This window comes from Talpa occidentalis, unplaced genomic scaffold (assembly GCF_014898055.3).
Source record: "Talpa occidentalis isolate TD23 unplaced genomic scaffold, MPIMG_talOcc4v2.1 talOcc4.6, whole genome shotgun sequence".
Classification (NCBI taxonomy): domain Eukaryota; kingdom Metazoa; phylum Chordata; class Mammalia; order Eulipotyphla; family Talpidae; genus Talpa; species Talpa occidentalis.
In genome coordinates this window covers 122,992,781-123,012,524 of record NW_023604972.1, presented here as the reverse complement: position 1 = coordinate 123,012,524, position 19,744 = coordinate 122,992,781, and the positions used below count along the sequence as shown (strand labels likewise).

General features: G+C 43.4%; 1 protein-coding gene across 2 annotated transcripts; it reads right to left on the bottom strand.

The window, feature by feature from the left end:
- Positions 1-4,276: 4,276 nt before the first annotated feature.
- AMACR (alpha-methylacyl-CoA racemase) lies at positions 4,277-17,339 on the bottom strand. Of its 2 annotated transcripts, none has more exons than XM_037529940.2 (5): positions 17,079-17,339; positions 14,719-14,862; positions 13,562-13,722; positions 6,402-6,588; positions 4,277-4,959 (listed from the first exon to the last, which is right to left on the bottom strand). In XM_037529940.2, the coding sequence occupies exons 1-5, from the start codon at positions 17,323-17,325 to the stop codon at positions 4,550-4,552; spliced, it is 1,149 nt and encodes a 382-aa protein (XP_037385837.1). In that variant the 5' UTR covers positions 17,326-17,339; the 3' UTR covers positions 4,277-4,549. The 2 variants fall into 2 exon arrangements, with proteins under 2 accessions (XP_037385837.1, XP_054544064.1); XM_054688089.1 differs by lacking the exon at positions 17,079-17,339 and adding an exon at positions 15,955-16,974.
- Between the last annotated feature and the right edge of the window lie 2,405 nt (positions 17,340-19,744).

Below are 19,744 nucleotides of genomic sequence, written 5' to 3'. Positions count from 1 at the left end.
TATAATTAGGTAGTTCTGGGGTAAGTCTGTTTCTCTGCTGTTCAGTTTTGGATCCCCTAAGAGCTGTGAGCAGGTCTGATTTGCTTATAATGATGCTCTCAGCAGATAGCGTGATATTTGGCACCCAGCAGGTACTCAGTGTATCTGCTAAAGGAATTACGGAACGAATAAAGTGTATACACCACACCTGCAGTGTCAGTAACCACCTGTCGCTCAGCCCCTCCCACATGCTCTGCACCATTAGTGGCTACACTTCCCAGGCTCCCTTGCTTTCTAGCTACTGGGTAGATTTGTCTATGGGAGTGGGAGTAAGGAAATGGTGTCTTCCTTTCTCTTCTTCCTGAGATCTCTGTCCGGGGCTGCATCTCCTCCTCCGGGGCTGCAACTTCCACAATCAACCTTGGTTCCTGGGGGCAGGAAAGACTGCCTTTCCCAACATGGCCACATGGTCAGTGGCCACTGCCACAGCTGCTCACAGCTGGGTGGCCTCACCATCTCCTGGGGTTCTCTGCTTTTATCATCAGTGTAATTCTTTATATTAAACTTTCTGTTTGGCCTCCTGTTTGCACCTCCCTGGTGGCGCAAGGGGTTAAGCACCGCACTATGAAGCAATCCGCAGCCTCTGCAGCATGTGTTCGATCCCCGGCCAGCCAGGGAGAAACGCACATGGCGCGCAGACCTCTCCTGCTGTGCCCGCTGCTCCCCTCAGCAGTGTATTTCAGTCAATCTACCTATTCAGTTCCCCACTCTGTCTCTGGTGAATCCTCTCACCCCCCTATCTCTGGCCTGTACCCGAGCTCTTGTGTGCATAAATAAATCAATCTTAAAAAAAAAAAAAATTCCTGTTTGACAGGCTTCATTGGATCCTATTTTCCTTCCTGGACCTCCTGGGTTCAAGTGAAAGTTCTGAATGACAAGGGAAAGGTGATCTCATAAGAAGTGTCCTAAAAATGGTTTGAGCAAAACTTGGTCAGAAAGTACAGTTCTGGTTCCACCGCATCCTGCCTGTATGTCCCTGGACAGGTCATTTTAAACGGTGTTTCCCAACTATGTGTGAAGGTGCCTCAGGGCCCCACAATGAACTAAGAGGGGCGTTTGGGATATTTAAAAATTCAAAGTGAACAGAGTGAGGTCATTTACACTCGCCACGTAACACGGCACTGCTTTGCTTTCCTATTTTTTGTGAAGCTGGGTTTTCCAGTTATGAGAAAAAAGAAAAGACTGTATGAAAACCACCTGGCGCAGGAGATGAGATGACTGATATCCAATTTGATGCCAGGACACGAGAAGTTGCCAGGGTCTAACAGGTACATAGAACCCATTTGCAAGGGCAGGAGTGGGCACAGGGCTGGATCTTTATGACCCGAGCAGACAGGGTGGAGAGAGTCCTGGAGCCCTTGGTAGCTTTTGCAGGATTTTATTGGGATTTACCAGCCACACGGCAGGCAGGGGTGCTGGGGGGCTGGCAGGCCTCCCAGCAAGTCTTCACTCTGTCTGGGCTTTCCGGCCTTCTCTGGTGATCTCTGCTTCTCGTAGTTCTCTCTGCTTCTGCTGGCATCTCCGTGACGCCGCCCTTTTATAAGCCCAGTCTCAGCCCAGGTGAATCCCATCTACATATGCCCACACCCTACTCCAGGTGCCCGCCATCAGGCATGCATTCAGGACCACAAGGATCCATCATCCATCCTAACCACGGGAGGGCAGAAAAGTCTGATATCTCTTCACTTACCCTGCACTACTGCTGAGCAATTGTAATTAAAATGAGAAATGTTTTCTTTCAATTTATGAGTATTGTATTTTTAAATAGTTACTTAGTTGTAAGGACAAAAATACTTAACTTGTTGGGAACTATTTATAAATGGGATCACTGGATACTTCTTTGGACGTAGGGCACCATGAAAAAATTCCTGAGATGCTAGAAAGTTTCAGGCCATCGGGGTCCCTGTGTTCTCACCTGTGAAATAAGGAGACCTGCCCACCTTCGCCTCTGATGGAAGAGCAGTCGAGATACTGTCTGTAAAAGATGTTCCTGGCTGTCTGTACAGCATCCTTTCTCCACTTCCCCATCCTAAAGGAAGCTGGATTCGATTCTGGAATCCACCCCTCCCTCACACAGTAGGAAGCTGAGTCCAGGGGGAGTTCCAGGAGCCAGTTGGCTTTTATCTAAGGGCAAACCTAATCTCTGCCAAAGACACATACAGGCCTGGCCCAGGAATACAATCCCTCTTTCACTAGACTTGGCCATCTTTTAAAGAACTACACTAAAAGCATCAATTTACTGCTTCTTTTCTATTCTTCAAGTTCCATATTTCCTCCTTACCTGCCCCCTCCCTATTTCTAAATCTGGTTTCTCTAAAGATAAATGAAAAAAGAGGAAGCATAGCATTTTCTGCAGTCTCGGTGTCTTACATACATTTCTTTAAAAGTTTACAGCTAATTTTTCAAATAGTTTCATGTCTATCACAGAATTCTATGTTCTAAACTAGCCCACCTGTTTATTTTACAGGTGTTCGCCAACTTGTTTTGGTATTTACCAATTTATGTGTATTTTATATACATCAACAGATACTCTCTTGAGCACCTATATGGCGGTAACAAAGGTAAAAAGACTTGGTTTCCTATTCATTAGAACCGTGCCACTCAAAGCTCAGTTTTTGTACTGCAAGGATTAAAATCACCTGGAAGTATGGCAGAACTACAAATCCGTGGGCCTCACCTAGACCCTCTCTCTTAAAATCGGATGATTCTTTTTCATGCTAGACCAACTACTCTAAGAGCTTATGGCCTGGTGAAGTTATGTAAACTACACTAACAGCAATTACTACCCTTGGAGATACGTAAAAGTACAGTGGGAACGCAGGCAGGGCCTACCTACTAAGAGCAAGCACTCACAGTATTGAGCACTGTGTCCTAGGCACGTCACAGGCATTATCTTAGACATCACAAGACTGAGTGAGGCCTTTCTGACTTCAAAGGTCATAATCACTCCACAAAACTGCTTTGGGATTGAGAAACAGAAGACGTTTCACAAAGAAGGCTGCATTTGAGTCAAGCCTATTTCCTAAAAAACATGCTGGAGTAAAAGGACTCAGGAGTATTGTCTGTCATGGAAAATGCTGCATGTGGAACGCATGGAGGCAAGAGAGATCGTAGCATATTCAGGAATTCAAGCAGTTCAATGTATAGTATTGGAGAGCAGGGGTAGAGACATGAGTAGGCAGCTATCAATAGGTAGAAATCTTATTCTAAATATGGGAATAATATGCTACGTGAGTTTACATTTTGTTCTATTAGGAAAAAAGGCCATTAAAGAATTTTATAGGCTTCAAAAAGACCAGTTTGGTGTCACAATGACTACTGCTAGAGTAACATGGTCCGGAAGTGAAGACAGCGATAGTGGGGACAAAAGTCAGGTAGGGAAGCTGCTAAGCAAACCCAGGGAAGAAGTGACAGGGGCCTGGATGAAGGAGCGGTGAGAGGTGGGCAGAGAGATGGATATGTAAGCTACGAAGGTGGAACAGACACTTCACAACCGAGACTCATTCCTTTAACAAATATTCAGTTTCCACTAAGGTGAGGCACTATTCCAGGAACTGGGGACTAGGCAGTTGAAGAAAACCTACAAAGTCCTACATGAATTTTCCATTCTAGCATGTATTAAGAGGGAGTGAAGCTTGGGGTTAATAAATATGTCGGCAGTGATAGAAGTATGTGAAGAAAAATGAAATGGGGGGAGAGCAGAGCGTGTGATCAGGTGGCTGCCATTCTAAATAGGAGTCAGGAAAAGACTCTCCAGAAGGTGGTATTTGAGGCGTGGCCGAAATGAAGCGAGGGGTAAAGCATGGGCAGACTGGGGGCAGAGGGAGACATGGTGGAGTGGAAGCTAGAAACTAACAGCAGGCAAAGTAGTAGGACTTTCAAATGGATGGTGGTACAATTTACTGGGAAAGAGCAATGCTTGGGTGGTGCTGGCGTGCATCTACACAGCAGGCAGGCTCTCTGAGGACTGGTCTACAGGGAGGGATGAGAGTTTATCTGAAGGAAACCTCTAGAAAATTTTCTAACATTCCAATTCAAACACAAGCTGAACAATATCCTCATCAAAAATATCAGACACCTAAGGACTTATATTATGATTAATGGCGAAGACTAAAATATTTCAGTGAGTCACAAAATGTTAAAGAATTTTCTTGAACAGTTTTCATAAACTTAAAAGCAAATTGTGCTTTCAAGGGGAAAAAGCCTTTTTTAGTAAAAAAGCAATAAATCAATTCATTTAAAGTATATTATAAATATTTATGTAATTTGATGTCAAATATAATCTCTCAAGTTGGAAGGTAGAAAATTGACATAATGTAGTATAAATTGAAAACAGTCCAAAGCTATTTTCAGAATTCAATCATTACTGTACAATCAGAATCAGAGTCTTGTTTCTTAATTAGAAGAAGTAGATCACTATGATACTGGTTCAAGTTTCCACAGATACACTGGTATGTATTATTCTAGACTATAAATGCAATGTTCAAATTCACTTGAGCTGAGCCATTGGTTAGAGACGAGCCATTGGTTTTTGACTTTCAATAATTTTATCTGACATAAGCTCGTCAACCTCTGGCTGGCTGAACCCAAACTCTTTAAGTATCTCTTCACTGTGTTCTCCTACAAAAGGATCCCTCTTGGAAGAAGGGGTAGCTGGTGTGTTAGACAGCAGGGGTGCAGGGCGAGGACTTGTGCCCAACTTCAGATCCGTGATAAATGAGCCCCGATCTTTGTTATGACCGTGATGGGTAACCTCTTCAAAAGTCAGAACTGGAGTCACGCATGCATCTGTGTCATCAAAGATCTGACACCACTCTGCTTTTGTCTTCTTTGCAAATACTTCTGCAAATTTCTTCTTCATTTCTGGCCAATCAGTTATACTCATCTGATTGGGAAGTTCATCAGACTTTAGCCCAAGTCCTGAAAGAAAAAGTTTCTTCAGTGATTATGCAGCTCACTATTCTGTCTAACATTGGAATGAGACTGGGAGTTCTCTGAATAACTTTAATGCAATGTTTATTAAAGAATGAGCAATTAAAAAGGCTATTAAAGCTTATATATATTAGAACAATATCTGCAGAAATTGTTTCGAACTCAGGTCAACAAAAACTTTTTGATATATCTTATCACTGTCATTTAGATTTGCTATGCATAATAATGAAAAGATGACTAAAATTTAATCAAACTTGTTCATAGATGTAAATTCTCTATAGATGATTCATAGACACACAAGGTTCGGGAAAGTGCACACTCTTCTGTCCTCTGTCCTGCTGCTCTCCTGGCCTGGAGCACGGGACTGGGAGTGTCACTCTACTGCTCAGCCCTCCGTGTAGCGCTGTTCTGTTAGAACTGTGAATTAAGACCTTCTGTTTTTAGTTTTCATTTCTGGACAGAAAACAGTCCTATATGCTCTAGGTAACCATTCTGTTTTTCTAATGATAATGAAGTTAGTGAAGTTAATATAGATGATCATAAGATGCTTTCTAATACTTGCAAAAACAATCATTTCAGTTGCATGCAAGTAACTCTGAGTGTATGTTGCACCTGAAAAGCTCTCAGACATGACAATGAAACAGACTCAAAGCGGAAAGATAAATGTGGGTGTAACCAATATGCCTCCACTTGAGGGGTATTCTAAAACTTCTCAGATGCTAAATTATCTGTAAAGGAAATGTTAAACGCAAACATTTCACAGAAACAAAATTAATTCAACACAATTATTTAATTAAGAAAGAAGAGATTCCAATTTTTTCTGCTAACTTGGGGCAACATGTCACTCAAACAAGAATCTGCAAGGTAAACTATGGCTGCAACAAGTGATGAGAATGTATTTTATCGAAATCTCATTCACCAAAGTCTCTCTGTGCTCTGGCAGAACTGGGGGATCATCCCTCAGCAGTGTATTTCGTCAGTCTGCCTGTTCTGTTCTCCGCTCTGGCTCTGGTGAATTCTCTCACCCTCCAGTGCTTCTGACTGTACCCAGTGCTTGTATAAATAAATAAATAAATCTTTAAAAAAAAAAAAAAAAACAACAAAGAACTGGGGGATCATTTTTCAGGGGGAGTAAGATGTGGGTACACAAGGGCAAGATAAATATCCCAAACCACTGAGTATAACATGTAAAACAAATTGAACTCCCACAAAAGGGATACTTTTCAAAACCCTAAGGCAATTTTTGTAGACTTGTAAAATTACCTGTCATTTTTTTTCAAATGCAGGAAACGTCCCACAATATAATGATGGCTATAATTATGTTCATTATAAAGTGGATAATAAAAGGTATCAAGAATTTCTACAGGGCCCCAAAATAGAACCTAAAGGCAGGTACAGAAAAAAGGGGAGGGAGCGTGTGAAATACTCACCTTTGATGAACAGCTTGTAGAACTGGGGCTCGATTGCTCCAACAGCCATGAACTCCCCATCTGCTGTCCTATAGGTTGTATAGAAAGGCGCACCACCATCTAGCAAGTTCTGTCCTCGGGGCTTTTCCCACAGACCTGTTCCTTGAGTTTTCCACAGAAAAGAACTTAGATATGCTGCCCCTTCCACCTAGGAAGAAAGAGAACACAATCTGAATTCAGGCAATTCATCAATAAAAGCATGAGTCATGTGTACCTAGGTGTTTTTTTGATATTTGTGTAAAAATACTTATCTTGCCATGTAGAAAGATTCTAATTATACAACGTCTTTGGTATTTTGAGAATTTCAGTTAGTGCAGGTGAAATGCACTAACTGTGCTATGAAGCTGGTTTCTAAACTAATCAGTTCAGAAATTACTGTTCCAAGGAGACTTTTAGTTTCTCTTCCAAATGAGACTATCAAAACACTGATCATTTTTAAAGCTAGGTGAAAGATACACAAAAGTTCAATACACAGTGTCTCCACGTTTACATATGTTAAAAACACATTTACATATATTAAAAACTGTTGGGCTAAAAATAAAGCAAAAAGATTTCTAAAAATCCATCTTCTGGGGCCTCCCTGGTAGCAAAAGGGGTTAAGACGCAACCTATGAAGCTCACCACAGCCACTGCAGCACAAGTTTGATCCCTGGCCAGGGCGGTGACCCACATGGCACAGCAGACCTCTCCTGGCTCGCCCGCTGCTCCCCTCAGCAGTGTGTTTCAGTTGATATGACTGTTCTGTTCCCCACTCTGTCTCTGGTGAATCCCGTCACCCCCCAAAACTCTGGCCTGTACCCCACTTTTTGTGTGTATAAATAAATCTTTAAAAAAATCCATCTTCTGATCTTAACACCACTAGACACATATACACAGACATATGAAGCATATCACATTTTAAAAGTAAATCATATTATAATTAAATTTAGCTTATTCTAGTTTGAATTCAAGCCTAAGAAAATTATAGTTGAATACTTAATAATCACTAAAAAGTTACCACATAAACACAACAATACTGGTGGCAGGTATATGAATTTCTGAGTCTAGACAATTAAGTTTGGGAATTCCAACTTCCCCGAGTCCTGAAATAAGAGGAATGGATTCACATCCTCAGAGACAGTTATCACAAGGCTGGCACGCTGGCCAATCGACAGAGGACTACCTCCTGTTATCATGGCTTTGTACAATCCGGATGATTCCCCGCACCCCTGGGATAAAGCCATCAAAGCATTCTTGTTTCCAAGGTTACCGACCCATTCAAATGATGAGCATGGAATTTCTCACAATTAGTAGTTGCGAAGCAAACATAAAACACATCTTTGGCTACATCCCAACTTTCCCTTTTTACTTTAAATCTCATGTATATTTTGATTTATGGCTCAAACATCTGTCATCACCAAACAGTGGAGTTTAAAACAGGGTTACATGGATCCTAGATATGCATACAGATACGCATGTGTGTGCGCGCACGCGCGTGCACACACACACTTAATATCTTTTATATACTGGATATACTGAGGGATCTGTTGAAAAAAGATGCACTATTAGACTTCAAAGTCCAGGTTGGCCCACCTGGGGTACAAACAGGCTCTAGCCAAACCCTATCTTCTTAGTGCTATAGGAGGACATAGAACAAGAGACACAGCAGCTACAGTCCTCGTCTCATCACGAGGCTCACAGGTGCACTCAGGTTGGGGGTATTCCCCCAGATCAGGGATGAATACAGCAAAATGGATCCTGTTCGCCACACTTAACTGCAGAGTCACCAAGGAAACAGTGCTATGAAGAAAAGATTCCAGGTTCTCACAGTCAGACCTGGGTCAAGGTTTCTGCTGCTAACAATATTTGACAACCACCAGCCTAAAATTGTAAGTTACAGGTTTCCCATAGTCAACTTTACAACTATTTGTGTCACAGGGGCTCCTAGAGATGGGGACGTGATGATGCTTTAATGATCCAGTTGGCCCTGAGTAATTAACCAACATTCACCATGCCCTACAGCAAACACAAACCCTGACTAAAGCTCACATTTTCACATACTCTAAAACCTTACTATGATCCTAATTGTTATGTAATTCTTTCATCAGACAACATCTGATGAAGCAGCAACCATCTTTTATTTATAAGATTATTAAAAAAAGCAATTACTTGTCTTTAGTAAAGTATTCAAATTATTCCTAAGTAAGTATAGTCTTAAATTCTCTTTAAAGCCCTGGAGGCAGCATGTCTGGGACCATGCCCAGAGAGGCCAGCAGAGGGCAGTGATGACCGCAGGGTCAAACTGCCTGGGCTGGCGCTTCTGAGCCTTGCCAGCAGCCTGCTCTAGAAGGAGGCCGTTAACCCATCCAAGTTTGAAAGTTTCCAAAGACTGAATGAGAGCGAACACACCTCTTTCAGGGAGCTGTGTAGATCAGAGGGGGGTAGACAAATGTAAAGCTTGGACTGTAGCTGTAAGTGTAAAGGTGGTGTTGCTGCTGTTGCTACTGCCACATGTTGGGCATGTGCTGTGACTGGACCAGGATATAAAAAGATCAGTCACACACTGACATCAATTCAGTGACGGTCACAGCAGATATGTGAAATGTTCCGTGATGACAAAGGCACAGAAACAGGGCAGGGCTGGAGGTGATTAGCCTGAGAGGAAAGGAATGTGCCAGCCAAGGTCCCAGGATGGGGGATTCTGGTAGAAAACTGCTTTTGCAAAGGTCACCAAGAGCAAATCCAATTTACACTGTTCAGTTTTAAACTCTTGAGTTCTCCAACATTTGACCCTCTGGCTATTCCTTTTTCTTTCTTTTATTATTATTATTTTTTTATTTATATAAGATCTGGGGTACAGGCCAGAGACATGGGAGGGTGAGAGGATTCACCAGAGACAGAGTGGGGAGTGGAACAGGCAGATGGACCGAAAGCACTGCTGAGGGGAGCAGCAGGCGAGACAGGAGAGGTCTGCCGCACCATGTGGGAATCTCCCTGGCCGGCCAGGAATTGAACCAGTGCTGCAGAGGCTGCAGACAGCTTCACCGCACTGCATTCAACCCTCTGCGCCACGGGGAGACCCTGACCATTCCTTTTTCTTGGCACATTCTCTTTCCTTTGTTTCATGACAACCATCCCCTCTGGTTCTCCTCTTAGCCTTCTTAGCCCTTGCTTCTCTTCTGCTCCCTCTTCACACACTGAGCTGTGTCCTCTTCCCTGGCGGAACAGCCACTGTCTCACGTGGCTCCCAAATGACTCTGAAACCTGTTTCTAGTCCCTGACTTCAAGTGTTCCATGTGGATACTCAAAAGGCACTTCAACTTGAAAAGACCAAAACCTGAACTTCTTTTCTTCTAATAATAAACATAACAATAACTTTTACAAATTGCCAGCCACTGATTACAACCTAAATAATGGATGAACTCGTTAATTCTTGCTGCACCTCCCCCTGCAGTGACCCTTAGGGCTAATGCAAAATAATGCTCCACGCACAGCCACATCAATTTTCCTGGCTATCATTGCCATCTTGGCGACTCAATCCACGCCTGTACAGTCGGCCCATTTTTGGGCTTATGTACCCGAGCCGCCTTTTCTGCATCCCGTTTCCTGGACTGAAAATTCTGCCATAAAAGTTTACGTCAATGACACTAACCTCCTTGGTGGGTTAGCTGATTTTCACCCTGAACATATGGTTTCTTCCCCTATTGATTATGAGGGTTTGTCTGATGACCCTCCACTCTGTGTCTTTGCTAACTCTGTATCCCTTCCTGGTTGTATGATGCTACACTATGTTTCCATGCTCACTGATGCACCACCTCGTACCCCTCCGGAGAACCACCACGCGGACAACAGAGATCGTGTTGTCTGAGGCCTGACGTTTATGGCCTTGGACCAACTGATGGCAGACAATGAAATCCGCACCTTCTCCTCACCATCCTTTACTCCCCCTTTTCCCAACTGTGTTCAAAAATACCGGGATGTTGACCAATTCTGGGATTCCCTTATTTCTTACCCAGTTTGGCTACATTGTGGTTTCTCTCAGGCAATGCCTATATCCCCTCTTATGTCTCAGTTTACTGTGTATGATTTTTCATTTGCTGTTCCAGCCCTTCACTACAGAAAGTTTTCTGTTGGATGGGTACCACCTATGTATGCTTTTCATCATCATAATATGACTTATTTCCAGCCTGAACTTTTTCGCCTCTTCGCTGCTTTTGATGCCGTTCACTTCAAACAACCTGGATACAACACAACCAAAGTTCCTGTGCGTGCCTGCGTTGGATACCCCTTTGCTCTGCTCCTGGGAAATGCTTCATCCACACGTATCCAATCCCGTGGGAACTCTTATTCTGTCCAATGTTCCGGTTGTGTGGTTACTAATTGTATTACCCCCTCTCTTGCTCGTCTATATCCTGTGGTGGTCTTGCTCAAAAGACCCCCCTATGTTATGTTACCTGTTGATTTACATGATATACCTTGGTATGATAATACTGCCATGCAAATCTTGGATGAGGTGCATGCTCTTCTTCGTCCTAAACGTTTTATTGTTGCTCTTATTCTTGGTATTGCTGCATTAATTTCCTTAGTTACCTCTTTAGCTGCTTCCTCTGTTGCTTTAATTCAGGAAGCTAATACAGCTTCTTTTGTAAATGACCTTACCAAAAATGTGTCCATGGCGCTCTCTACACAGCGGGACATTGACTACAAGTTGGAAACAAAGTTAAATGCTCTGGAAGAAATTGTTATTGCTATTGGCGATGAGGTTCAACTCCTCAAACAACAACTGTCTACTCGATGCCATGCTCAGTTTCGTTTCATTTGCGTTACGCCTCTGCATTATAACTCTTCCTTACATTGGAATCTTACCAAACATCACCTATTGGGTATCTGGTGTAACAATGACCTTTCTCATGACCTCTCGTCTCTCCAATCTGAAATTTCTACTGTCAGTAAATCTCATCTGGATACTTCAGTCTCTTCCTTTGCCCATTCTCTAGCTTCTACTCTCCAATCTTTGACTCCTACTCACTGGTATCATCTTGTTCTTTCCTTCATTGCTCTTTCCCTACTTGTCCTTCTCCTTTGTCTTTTAACTCCCCTCCGTGTCCGCTCACTTCACAGGTCGATCTACCGCCTTCAACGTGACATGTATGCCTACCAACTCCGTTTTAAAAAAAACAAAGGAGGACCTGCTGCACCTCCCCCTGCAGTGACCCTTAGGGCTAATGGCTTGCGCCACGGTCCCTAGGTCCGGCTGGGCAACCAGCGCGCAGGCGGAGAACAGCAAAACCCCCTGAAGATATACTTGCTGCACCTCCTCCTGCAGTGACCTCTAGGAATCCCTAGGTCCGGCTGGGCAACCAGCGCGCAGGAGGAGAACAGCAAAAAACCGCCTGAAGACATAGATAAGACGGAAACCTGTTGAAAGATAACGACCACCAGAAGCCACTACAGGAATGCTGTTCGCTGGGAAACTTATCTCACCTTCTCTAGACCCACAAACTTTATTCTAATACAACTGTCTCTCTAAAATCTTTTCTCTTTCTCTGTTTAAAAGGTCATTGGTTTGCCGATTAAAAAAGAACATACGAAATCTAATAACTAGGCTGATTCAAATAAAACGTTACTAAACTCTGTGTATTAATTGAACTGCTAGCTTAATAATTTCTCTGTTGTATACTTAGCCTAGTTTGTATTAATCTAAATGATAAAAATATTACATTGTGAAAAGTAAAATTCACCTGTGTTAATTAATAGTAATAGTGAGTAGTTAAAACAAAAAGTAATCATATAAAACAAAAAGAAAAATTAATAGCCTAACTACTTAGGAATGCGCCTGGGTCCAGATGTAAATCACTGCCCTGTCAATGATAAGCTAAACCTATAAGCAAGCTGATTTCTTCACTGATGTTCGCCATTCCTATGCCTTTAGAAAACATATATATACTGGTCACCAACTCAAATAAAATTACACTCAGATTTTCACTCTTGAAGTGTGTCTGATTGTCATTTCTTTAACCGAATCCCTGACCACCCTGCGCAGTCTCTCAACCCTGAGACAGCCTCATCGCTCACTGCTGTGCTGGTCCGCGGCAAATTCTCTAACAATGCTATACAATAGATAACATTTTCTCCCTTTTAAAGAAGGAAACTGAGGCACATGGAGGTTAAGTAACTCACCCAAGATTACAGAGTCAGTAAGTGGCACAGCTGGGGTGGAGGAAGTCTGCCCTGCTCTTGACCCCTAGGCCAAACTGCCTCTCCCTTCAGGGTGCTAATGATACCATCCATCAGGATATCCAAGGCAGAAATAGGGGACCCATCCGTGATTCCCCCACTCCCCTCACTGGCAATGCATCACCAAACCCCAGCAATATTACAGCTCAAATATCCCTTAAATCCAGACTGATTCACCCACAAACTGCTCCACTATGTGTCCCTAGTGCCCAGCAAGAACCCAGTAACTGGTCTCTCTGCCTCCACTCTTGTCTTCCTGAAATCCATTCTCCATCCCACCTCCAAGAAGTGTCCAAAGGCAAATGTGTAGTGACCCCAGATTGAGCTCTGACCAACCAGCTGTGAGCTCTTGGGCAAATTCTGATTCCTCTTTAAAAAAAAAAAATGTATTCCAAGTGAAGCATTATTTTAAAAGAGTAGAAGAAATCACATAGGGAATGTGACCAGCATAACAATGAAAAGAGTAAAGCACTGTGATGCTGGAAACCCCCTGCATATAAAACACAGCAGGAAGATCTAGACTGATCTGTGTTACTTTCACATACTTGAGAATCTTCTCCATCTGCTGAAAGAAACTTTTGGAGGATGATTTTGAACGTGGAATGCTTGTAAACGATATTCTAAGACTAAGAGATAACTAGGAAAATTATTGAACAACCACACAGAAGTCCAGTGAGTAGTCACAAAATGTTTAGAAAGCTGACTCCAAAAACAAATGATCCAAATATGGCATTCTGATATATATGAAGAAAGGAAGGATATCTCTGAAAACTTGCGCCAACTGTCAAATCTCATTTATCCATTATTTTGTTCAGAAAAGGATTTGAAGCAATCACGTCATACTGGAGAATAACTGGCGGGCATCTTCCTCATCCCCCCACACTCCTCCACCCCTGTTAACTTACCATGTTTGCATCAATGACCTGCCCTTTGCCAGAACGTGTGCGTTCGAAGAGAGCCAGCACGATGCCCAGGGCGCACATGAGTCCACCGCCACCAAAGTCAGCCAAGAGATTCACTGGGGCACAGGGATTCTCACCACTTCTGCCAAGTCTGGACAGTACTCCTACACCAGTAAAAAAAAAAATTGGGGAGCACAAACTGTAAATTTAAACTCTCTTTTAAACAAATATATGAATATCTTAGAGAAATAACCAACCTCTCTAGTTGCTGACATTAAGTGAAAACTAGCACATCAACCTAAATGCATTCAGCATATTTATAAACAGGCTTTCCCACCAGCAAGGGACTTAGTTTTTTGTCTTTTAGGTCTCTAAAACTTTATATCAACTAATATTTTCAGAATTTTACTGCTAAGTTTTTACTCAAGGAGTTTTGGGGGAAATAATTGTTGCCAATTAAATTTATGCCTTAACCACAGTATGGTGGACTTCCATTCTTTTTTTCAGAGATGCAAGAAAATATACACACCAACAAGAAAAGGATTACACTTTAAAATAGATATGAAAAATCAATTCTACACTCATTCTTTATCTCAACCCCTAAATGTGTCCTCATAGGAAATTCTGAGACTTTATTTACTCAACAACACATTGCTCTCAGAACTCAAGATTTAGGCCATTCCAGGACATATTCACAGGGAACATTTTTAATAAAGTGATATTACCATGGGCTTTTTCTAGTATTCACAGACATCTAAAAGGTGACTCAGATGATTTTCAATATAGTTTGGGGGAGAGGGGTGTCAAAATCAGACTCATATCAGAATTTTCACAACATGGAGAAACCATTCCTACTACCCCTAAGTCTCCTACTTCCTAGCAAGGGGTTGCCTGAGAGTTGAGTCCACGGCTGTAGTAAGTAAATGTTCCTTGTGAGAGTATATTATCCCTCAAGTGTGAAGATATAAGAAAAGGTTGAAAATGTTCCAAGACAAACTAACCCTTTTAAAACAACTATGTTCTTCCTTATTGATTCTTACATTTCACCTGTATTGATACTTACATTTTTACCTGTAAACATACTTTTTAATAAGGGTAACTGCAGAACTTGACTGCAAACAAATAAAAAGTGTAGAGAAATTTTTTTTTCCCTAACATACCTGACAAAGCCAAATAGTTGATGTCATGGCCTGCTCTCTCAGCGAATTTTCCTGATTGCCCAAATCCACTCAGCCTGGCATAGATAAGTTTTGGATTTTCCTTGTGCAGAACCTCTGGGCCAAGCTGCAGTTTTTCCATGACACCTCAAGAGAAAGGTCACCACGTTTTCTATGAGAACATGAATCAAGGATGGGTATAATCCTTCCTCTGTGGCACATATGAAACAGACCTCTTGCAAGTAATAGTGATAACATTTAACTCTAGTAATACTTGACACTTATAGATTGCTTCTAGTAACTAAGGACCCAAAGAGTGAGATGACCATTTTTGGGATGTGTGGCTTCTGCCCCAGGGTGCTACTACTTCCTTCTAGAACTTCCCTATTTCCCTTTAGGCATATCCACATTTCTTCAATACTCACAGTGGACATTTCATCCATTTAGCCAGACCCTTTACAATTTCCTGAATCTTCTCACTAGTAATTTGTTAAAAGTTGGAAGTTACCCTAGATCTTTTCTTGGTTTAAAAACTTCCTTTTGAAAGCTGCTATTCTTTTAAGGATCTTTTCTTTTTCAATGCCACATCAGTGCCTACCACCTTCTGCCTCAAGCTGTACCTATGTCTGTATATGATCCCTTACCAGCTCAGAAAATCCTCCCACAGGACTCCCCTGATCTATTCTCACAGGCCTCTACAGTGCCTAGCATTAGTACCTTCAAAAAAGGCTCAAAAAAAAAAAAAAAAAAAAAGGTTCAATATGAAAAGAAAGGTTAGTTACAAGAGCATCTGAGAGCTCTTAAATTATCAAGCACAGTATTTATTGCATAAAATCCAGGTAACAGGCAAAGTCCCCGGGGATTAAAGCAATAATGACTACATAATACTGTCTCTGTTGTGCCAAAGCTATCTTAAATTGCAAAAGAACTTATAGTTATTTAAGGAAACACCACCCACAATCCTCTCACCTGGAGGTTACAAACTTATTCATAGCTTCACCTTTCCCCTTATTGCAATACCTAGGACAAATTACTCAACCATGTTGAAACTACTTCATCTTCAAATGGCATTATTGAATTATGATATCTTATTTACTAAATTACTATAATTATAATCCTCAAATCTGGCTATATGGGTGAATTATTGGTTTTAAATGTCTGGGATTCAATCAACAAACATTTACAACATATAGCTATATAACCAGAAAAGCTTTGTTTGTATTGACTGAGCAAGATTACTTCTGGCAGCTGTCGGAGAAAGGATCAGAGTAGTGCTAGATGCAAACATCAGCTTTAAAAGGACTGTCAAAGAAGCTGCAGCAAGTACAGAGAGAAAGAACCCTGGGCCACAGGAAGGAAGAATGAATGAACTGGTGGTCACTGCAGTCACGGGTGAAGCACAAGTTTCTGAAGCCAGCAACTGGGTTCTATTCACTGTGACTAGTAACAGAAAATAAAGAGATGCCATTTCAGGAGAGAAGATGATGGGCTTGGTTTGCGATTTCTGAAATTTGCAGCGCCTGGGGGACAGCCAGCCCATTGGAAATGTTCAGGACCTGAGTATGCCAGAGGTTTGCGGCTCTGTAAGAGTGGGGGTACAGTTACAGGTCTGAGTATCCTGTCTATAAAATGATGAGAACAGGGCCTCCCTGGTGGTGCTAGGGGTTAAGCACCACACTATGAAGCAATCCGCAGCCCCTGCAGCACAAATTCGATCCCCGGCCGGCCAGGGAGCTACCCACACGGCGCAGCAGACCTCTCCTGTCTCCCCCACTGCTTCCCTCAGCAGTGTACTTTGGTCATCTGCCTGTTCCATTCCCTCCTCTGTCTCTGGTGAGTCCTCTCACCCCCTGCATCTCTTGCCTGCACCCCATCTCTTGTATGCATAAATAAACCTTTAAAAAAATAAAATGATGAGAACAAGGGGAATGCACAGGTGTTTCAGGAGCAGAGGGTAAAGTAAAAGAAACTGAGCCGAAGCTGGAGCTTGGGCACCAGCATTTAAGGCCAGGTTGTTGTCCTGCACCAGGGGGTGGCATTAGAGGGTAACCGTCCCCCCAAACGGTAGCAAAATGTGCTCTAAGCCGTCTCCCTGGCAGCGAATAGCAGGCTTTTCAGTCTCACAGGGCTGATGACCCTCAAGTAACTAAGAAAGGCAAATAAAAACACGTGGGCCATTACAAAAAAGTGGGAGAGGCGCAGCCCCAGCGGCGCCCCATGCAGAGGCGGGGAACCCCCTGCAGCGGGAAAGACGCGTCTGGCACCACGGGGGCTGGAGGGCCGCGCCGGGCAGCCGCCCTGGGGCACAGCGCACCCCGCCGCGGGCTCGGCCTGGGCGCCCCCCGGCCCGCGGCGCCCCTCACCGCGGCGGAAGGGCTCGAGCACCACGTCGGCGCGCGCGCACAGACGCCGCACCACGGCCGCGCCGCGCGGGCGCTTCAGGTCCACCGCCAGCGACCGCTTGCCCCGGCCCAGGCGGCTCACGTCGCCGGCGGAGCCCGGCCGGTCCACTCGCACCACCTGCGCCCCGAAGTCCGCCAGGACCATGCCGCAGAACGGGCCGGGGGCCAGGCCGGCCAGCTCCACCACAGAGACGCCCCGCAGCGCCATGGCCGCGGCCCCGGCCCAGGAGGAGGTGACCCCGCAGGCCGCGCCTCGACCCCGGCCCCGGGCGCCGCGCTTAAGGGCCTTCTCGTGCGCCTGCGCGAGGGGCGGGGCCTTGCGCGAGGGGCGGGGCCGGCGACGCGGGGGCGGGGCTTGGCCCCCGGCGCCCTCCCCCGGGTCCAGGGCGCCCGCAGCGCTGTGACCTACCGTGGCCTCCTGCTGCCGAGTCCTGAGCTGTGTTCCGGGCTTGACCTTGGGAGCTGGGCCTGGCCCTGTCTCCTCAGGACGCTGGTACGCACACCGTGGTGCCGTGTGAGCCCCTATGGCTGCCCAGCCCTGAAGTTATGAGGACCTTAAAACCTTAGGAATGGGGCCTCCCTGGTGGCGCAAGGGGTTAAGCATCGCACTGTGAAGCGATCCACAGCCTCAGCAGCACGAGTTTGATCCCCGGCCAGCCAGGGAGCAGCCCACATGGCTCGGCAGACCTCTCCTGTCTCCCCTACTGCTCCCCTCAACACTGCAATTCAGTCTGTTCTGCTCCCCACTCTGTCTCTGGAGACTCCTCTCACCCCCCACACCTCTGGCCTGTACCCCAGTTTTTGTATGCATAAATAAATAAATCTTTATAAAAATAAAAATTCAAGCTACACTAAGGAAACAATTTTTATAGTGGATGGGCTTTGGAGGGAGAGTCAAAACCAAGTGAGACAACTTTAAAAATATTTTTGAGGCAGATCTTGTCCAGTTAGACTGCCCAGCTGTGGCTGTGCAGGCATCTCTTTTCTTTCTTTCTCTTTTTCCTTAATAAACTTGCCGTATGCTGCTGAAAGAAAAATGATTTTGATTTGTCACCTGTCATTTCTACAGATAACTAACATTTCAGATTTTTTACTCTGATGCATAATATTTTTTAAAATACAATAAAATTTAAAAATCACAGATAGTTGTACTATTTTCAAAAATTGTTTTCTTCTTAGTCTGACCTGTGTGTAAGTGGCCTGACGTAATCTCTGACATTTCTAGGAACCTATAGCGCCAGAAGTAGGTGACGTTATCTCTGCCCTTTACCCTACCTTTCAAGATGCCAGTATGTCCATCATTTTGATCCACAGTCCATTGTATCTCCCAATTGCTATAGCTATTCAATTTTTATAATATACTTCGCCTAGACAAAATATACAATTACTTCATGGTTTTAATTTATATAAATGATACTACATTTCACTTTACCAAATTTGCTTTTTCACTCTAGTGTCAACTAGTCTCTCCATTTCTGCTCCTTCTTCTTTGATCAGTTGGAATTCTTGGCTTAAATACAAAAGAATTCACTGAAAGAATGTTAGCATACATGATTGCCTGAGAAAGCTGAATTCAAGCATTTGGCAGGATGTGGAAAAGTCTAGAATGCTGGAGTCACATTAAAGTCACAGCCTGGAAATCAGGTTAGGATACAAATCTGGTTAGAGTTTCCACTCACCTTTGACCAGATTACACCATCCTAAGCCTGAATCAGAAGTATACGGATGCTAACTTGTAGGACTTCCCAACCAACGTTAAGTTGGGGCCATTATATTGGAATTCTGACTGTAATGGATTGAAATGCTCCAAATGTTTTAAAAATCATGAATTAATAATAATGCTTTTAAAAAGACTTCATTAGTCACTTTTGGAGGTTACTAGGATACCAACCCATTGGAATAAAAATGGGTAAAATAAAAGTAAAAAAAAAAAAAATAGGCATTCATCTTACCTTCCACATGAACAACATCTTAGGATAACAAAATAGCTCTTAAAAGAATCTTGCTTTTAAAATGTCACTGGTTTTTGCAACTGTCGAGGAAATAATGTTTGTATGCTATAATTATCAGTCACTGCTAGAAACATTAAGGAAAAAGTCAAGGGAGTAACTTTATAATACACAGAGCTAGCTAAGATACCTTGAACCTACTGATCAGTTTTAATATCATAAAAAGAGACAATAGACCTTCTGGAGTTCCTGTTATGATGCAATAGACAATACCAACCATGAAGTTTTTCTGCAAAAAGATTGAACCTGAATCTAATTGAACACATTACTGTTTATTGTAAGTGCAGAGGAAGAGGAAGATGCCATTTATTTATCATTTGAAAAGTAAATAATAAATAAATGAACAAGTAACTAAGTCATTGATGATTTTAAAAGAAATATACCAATCAAATGTGATATATAAATCTTGTCTTGAATCATGATTTAAACAAGCATACTATAAAAGATAATTTTGAGGGCCTCCCCGGTGGTGCAGCGGTTGAGCTCTGGGTTGTGAAGCTGCCCGCAGCCTCTGCAGCTCAGGTTCGATCCCCGGCTGCTCCCCGGCACAGGAGGAGGGTCCCGCATGGTGCGCAGACCTCTCCTGCCGCCCGCTGCTCCCCTCAGCAGTGTACTTCG

Coding starts and splice junctions, on each gene's coding strand:
- AMACR (XM_054688089.1), bottom strand. CDS start 16,255: ATGGGCTGGCTGTCCCCCAGGCGCTGCAAATTTCAGAAATCGCAAACC. Junction 14,863..15,954: donor TTCTCCGACAGCTGCCAGAA/GTAATCTTGCTC, acceptor CTTTCTCTTGAG/GTGTCATGGAAAAACTGCAG. Junction 4,960..6,401: donor CTACAAGCTGTTCATCAAAG/GTGAGTATTTCA, acceptor TTTTTCTTTCAG/GACTTGGGCTAAAGTCTGAT.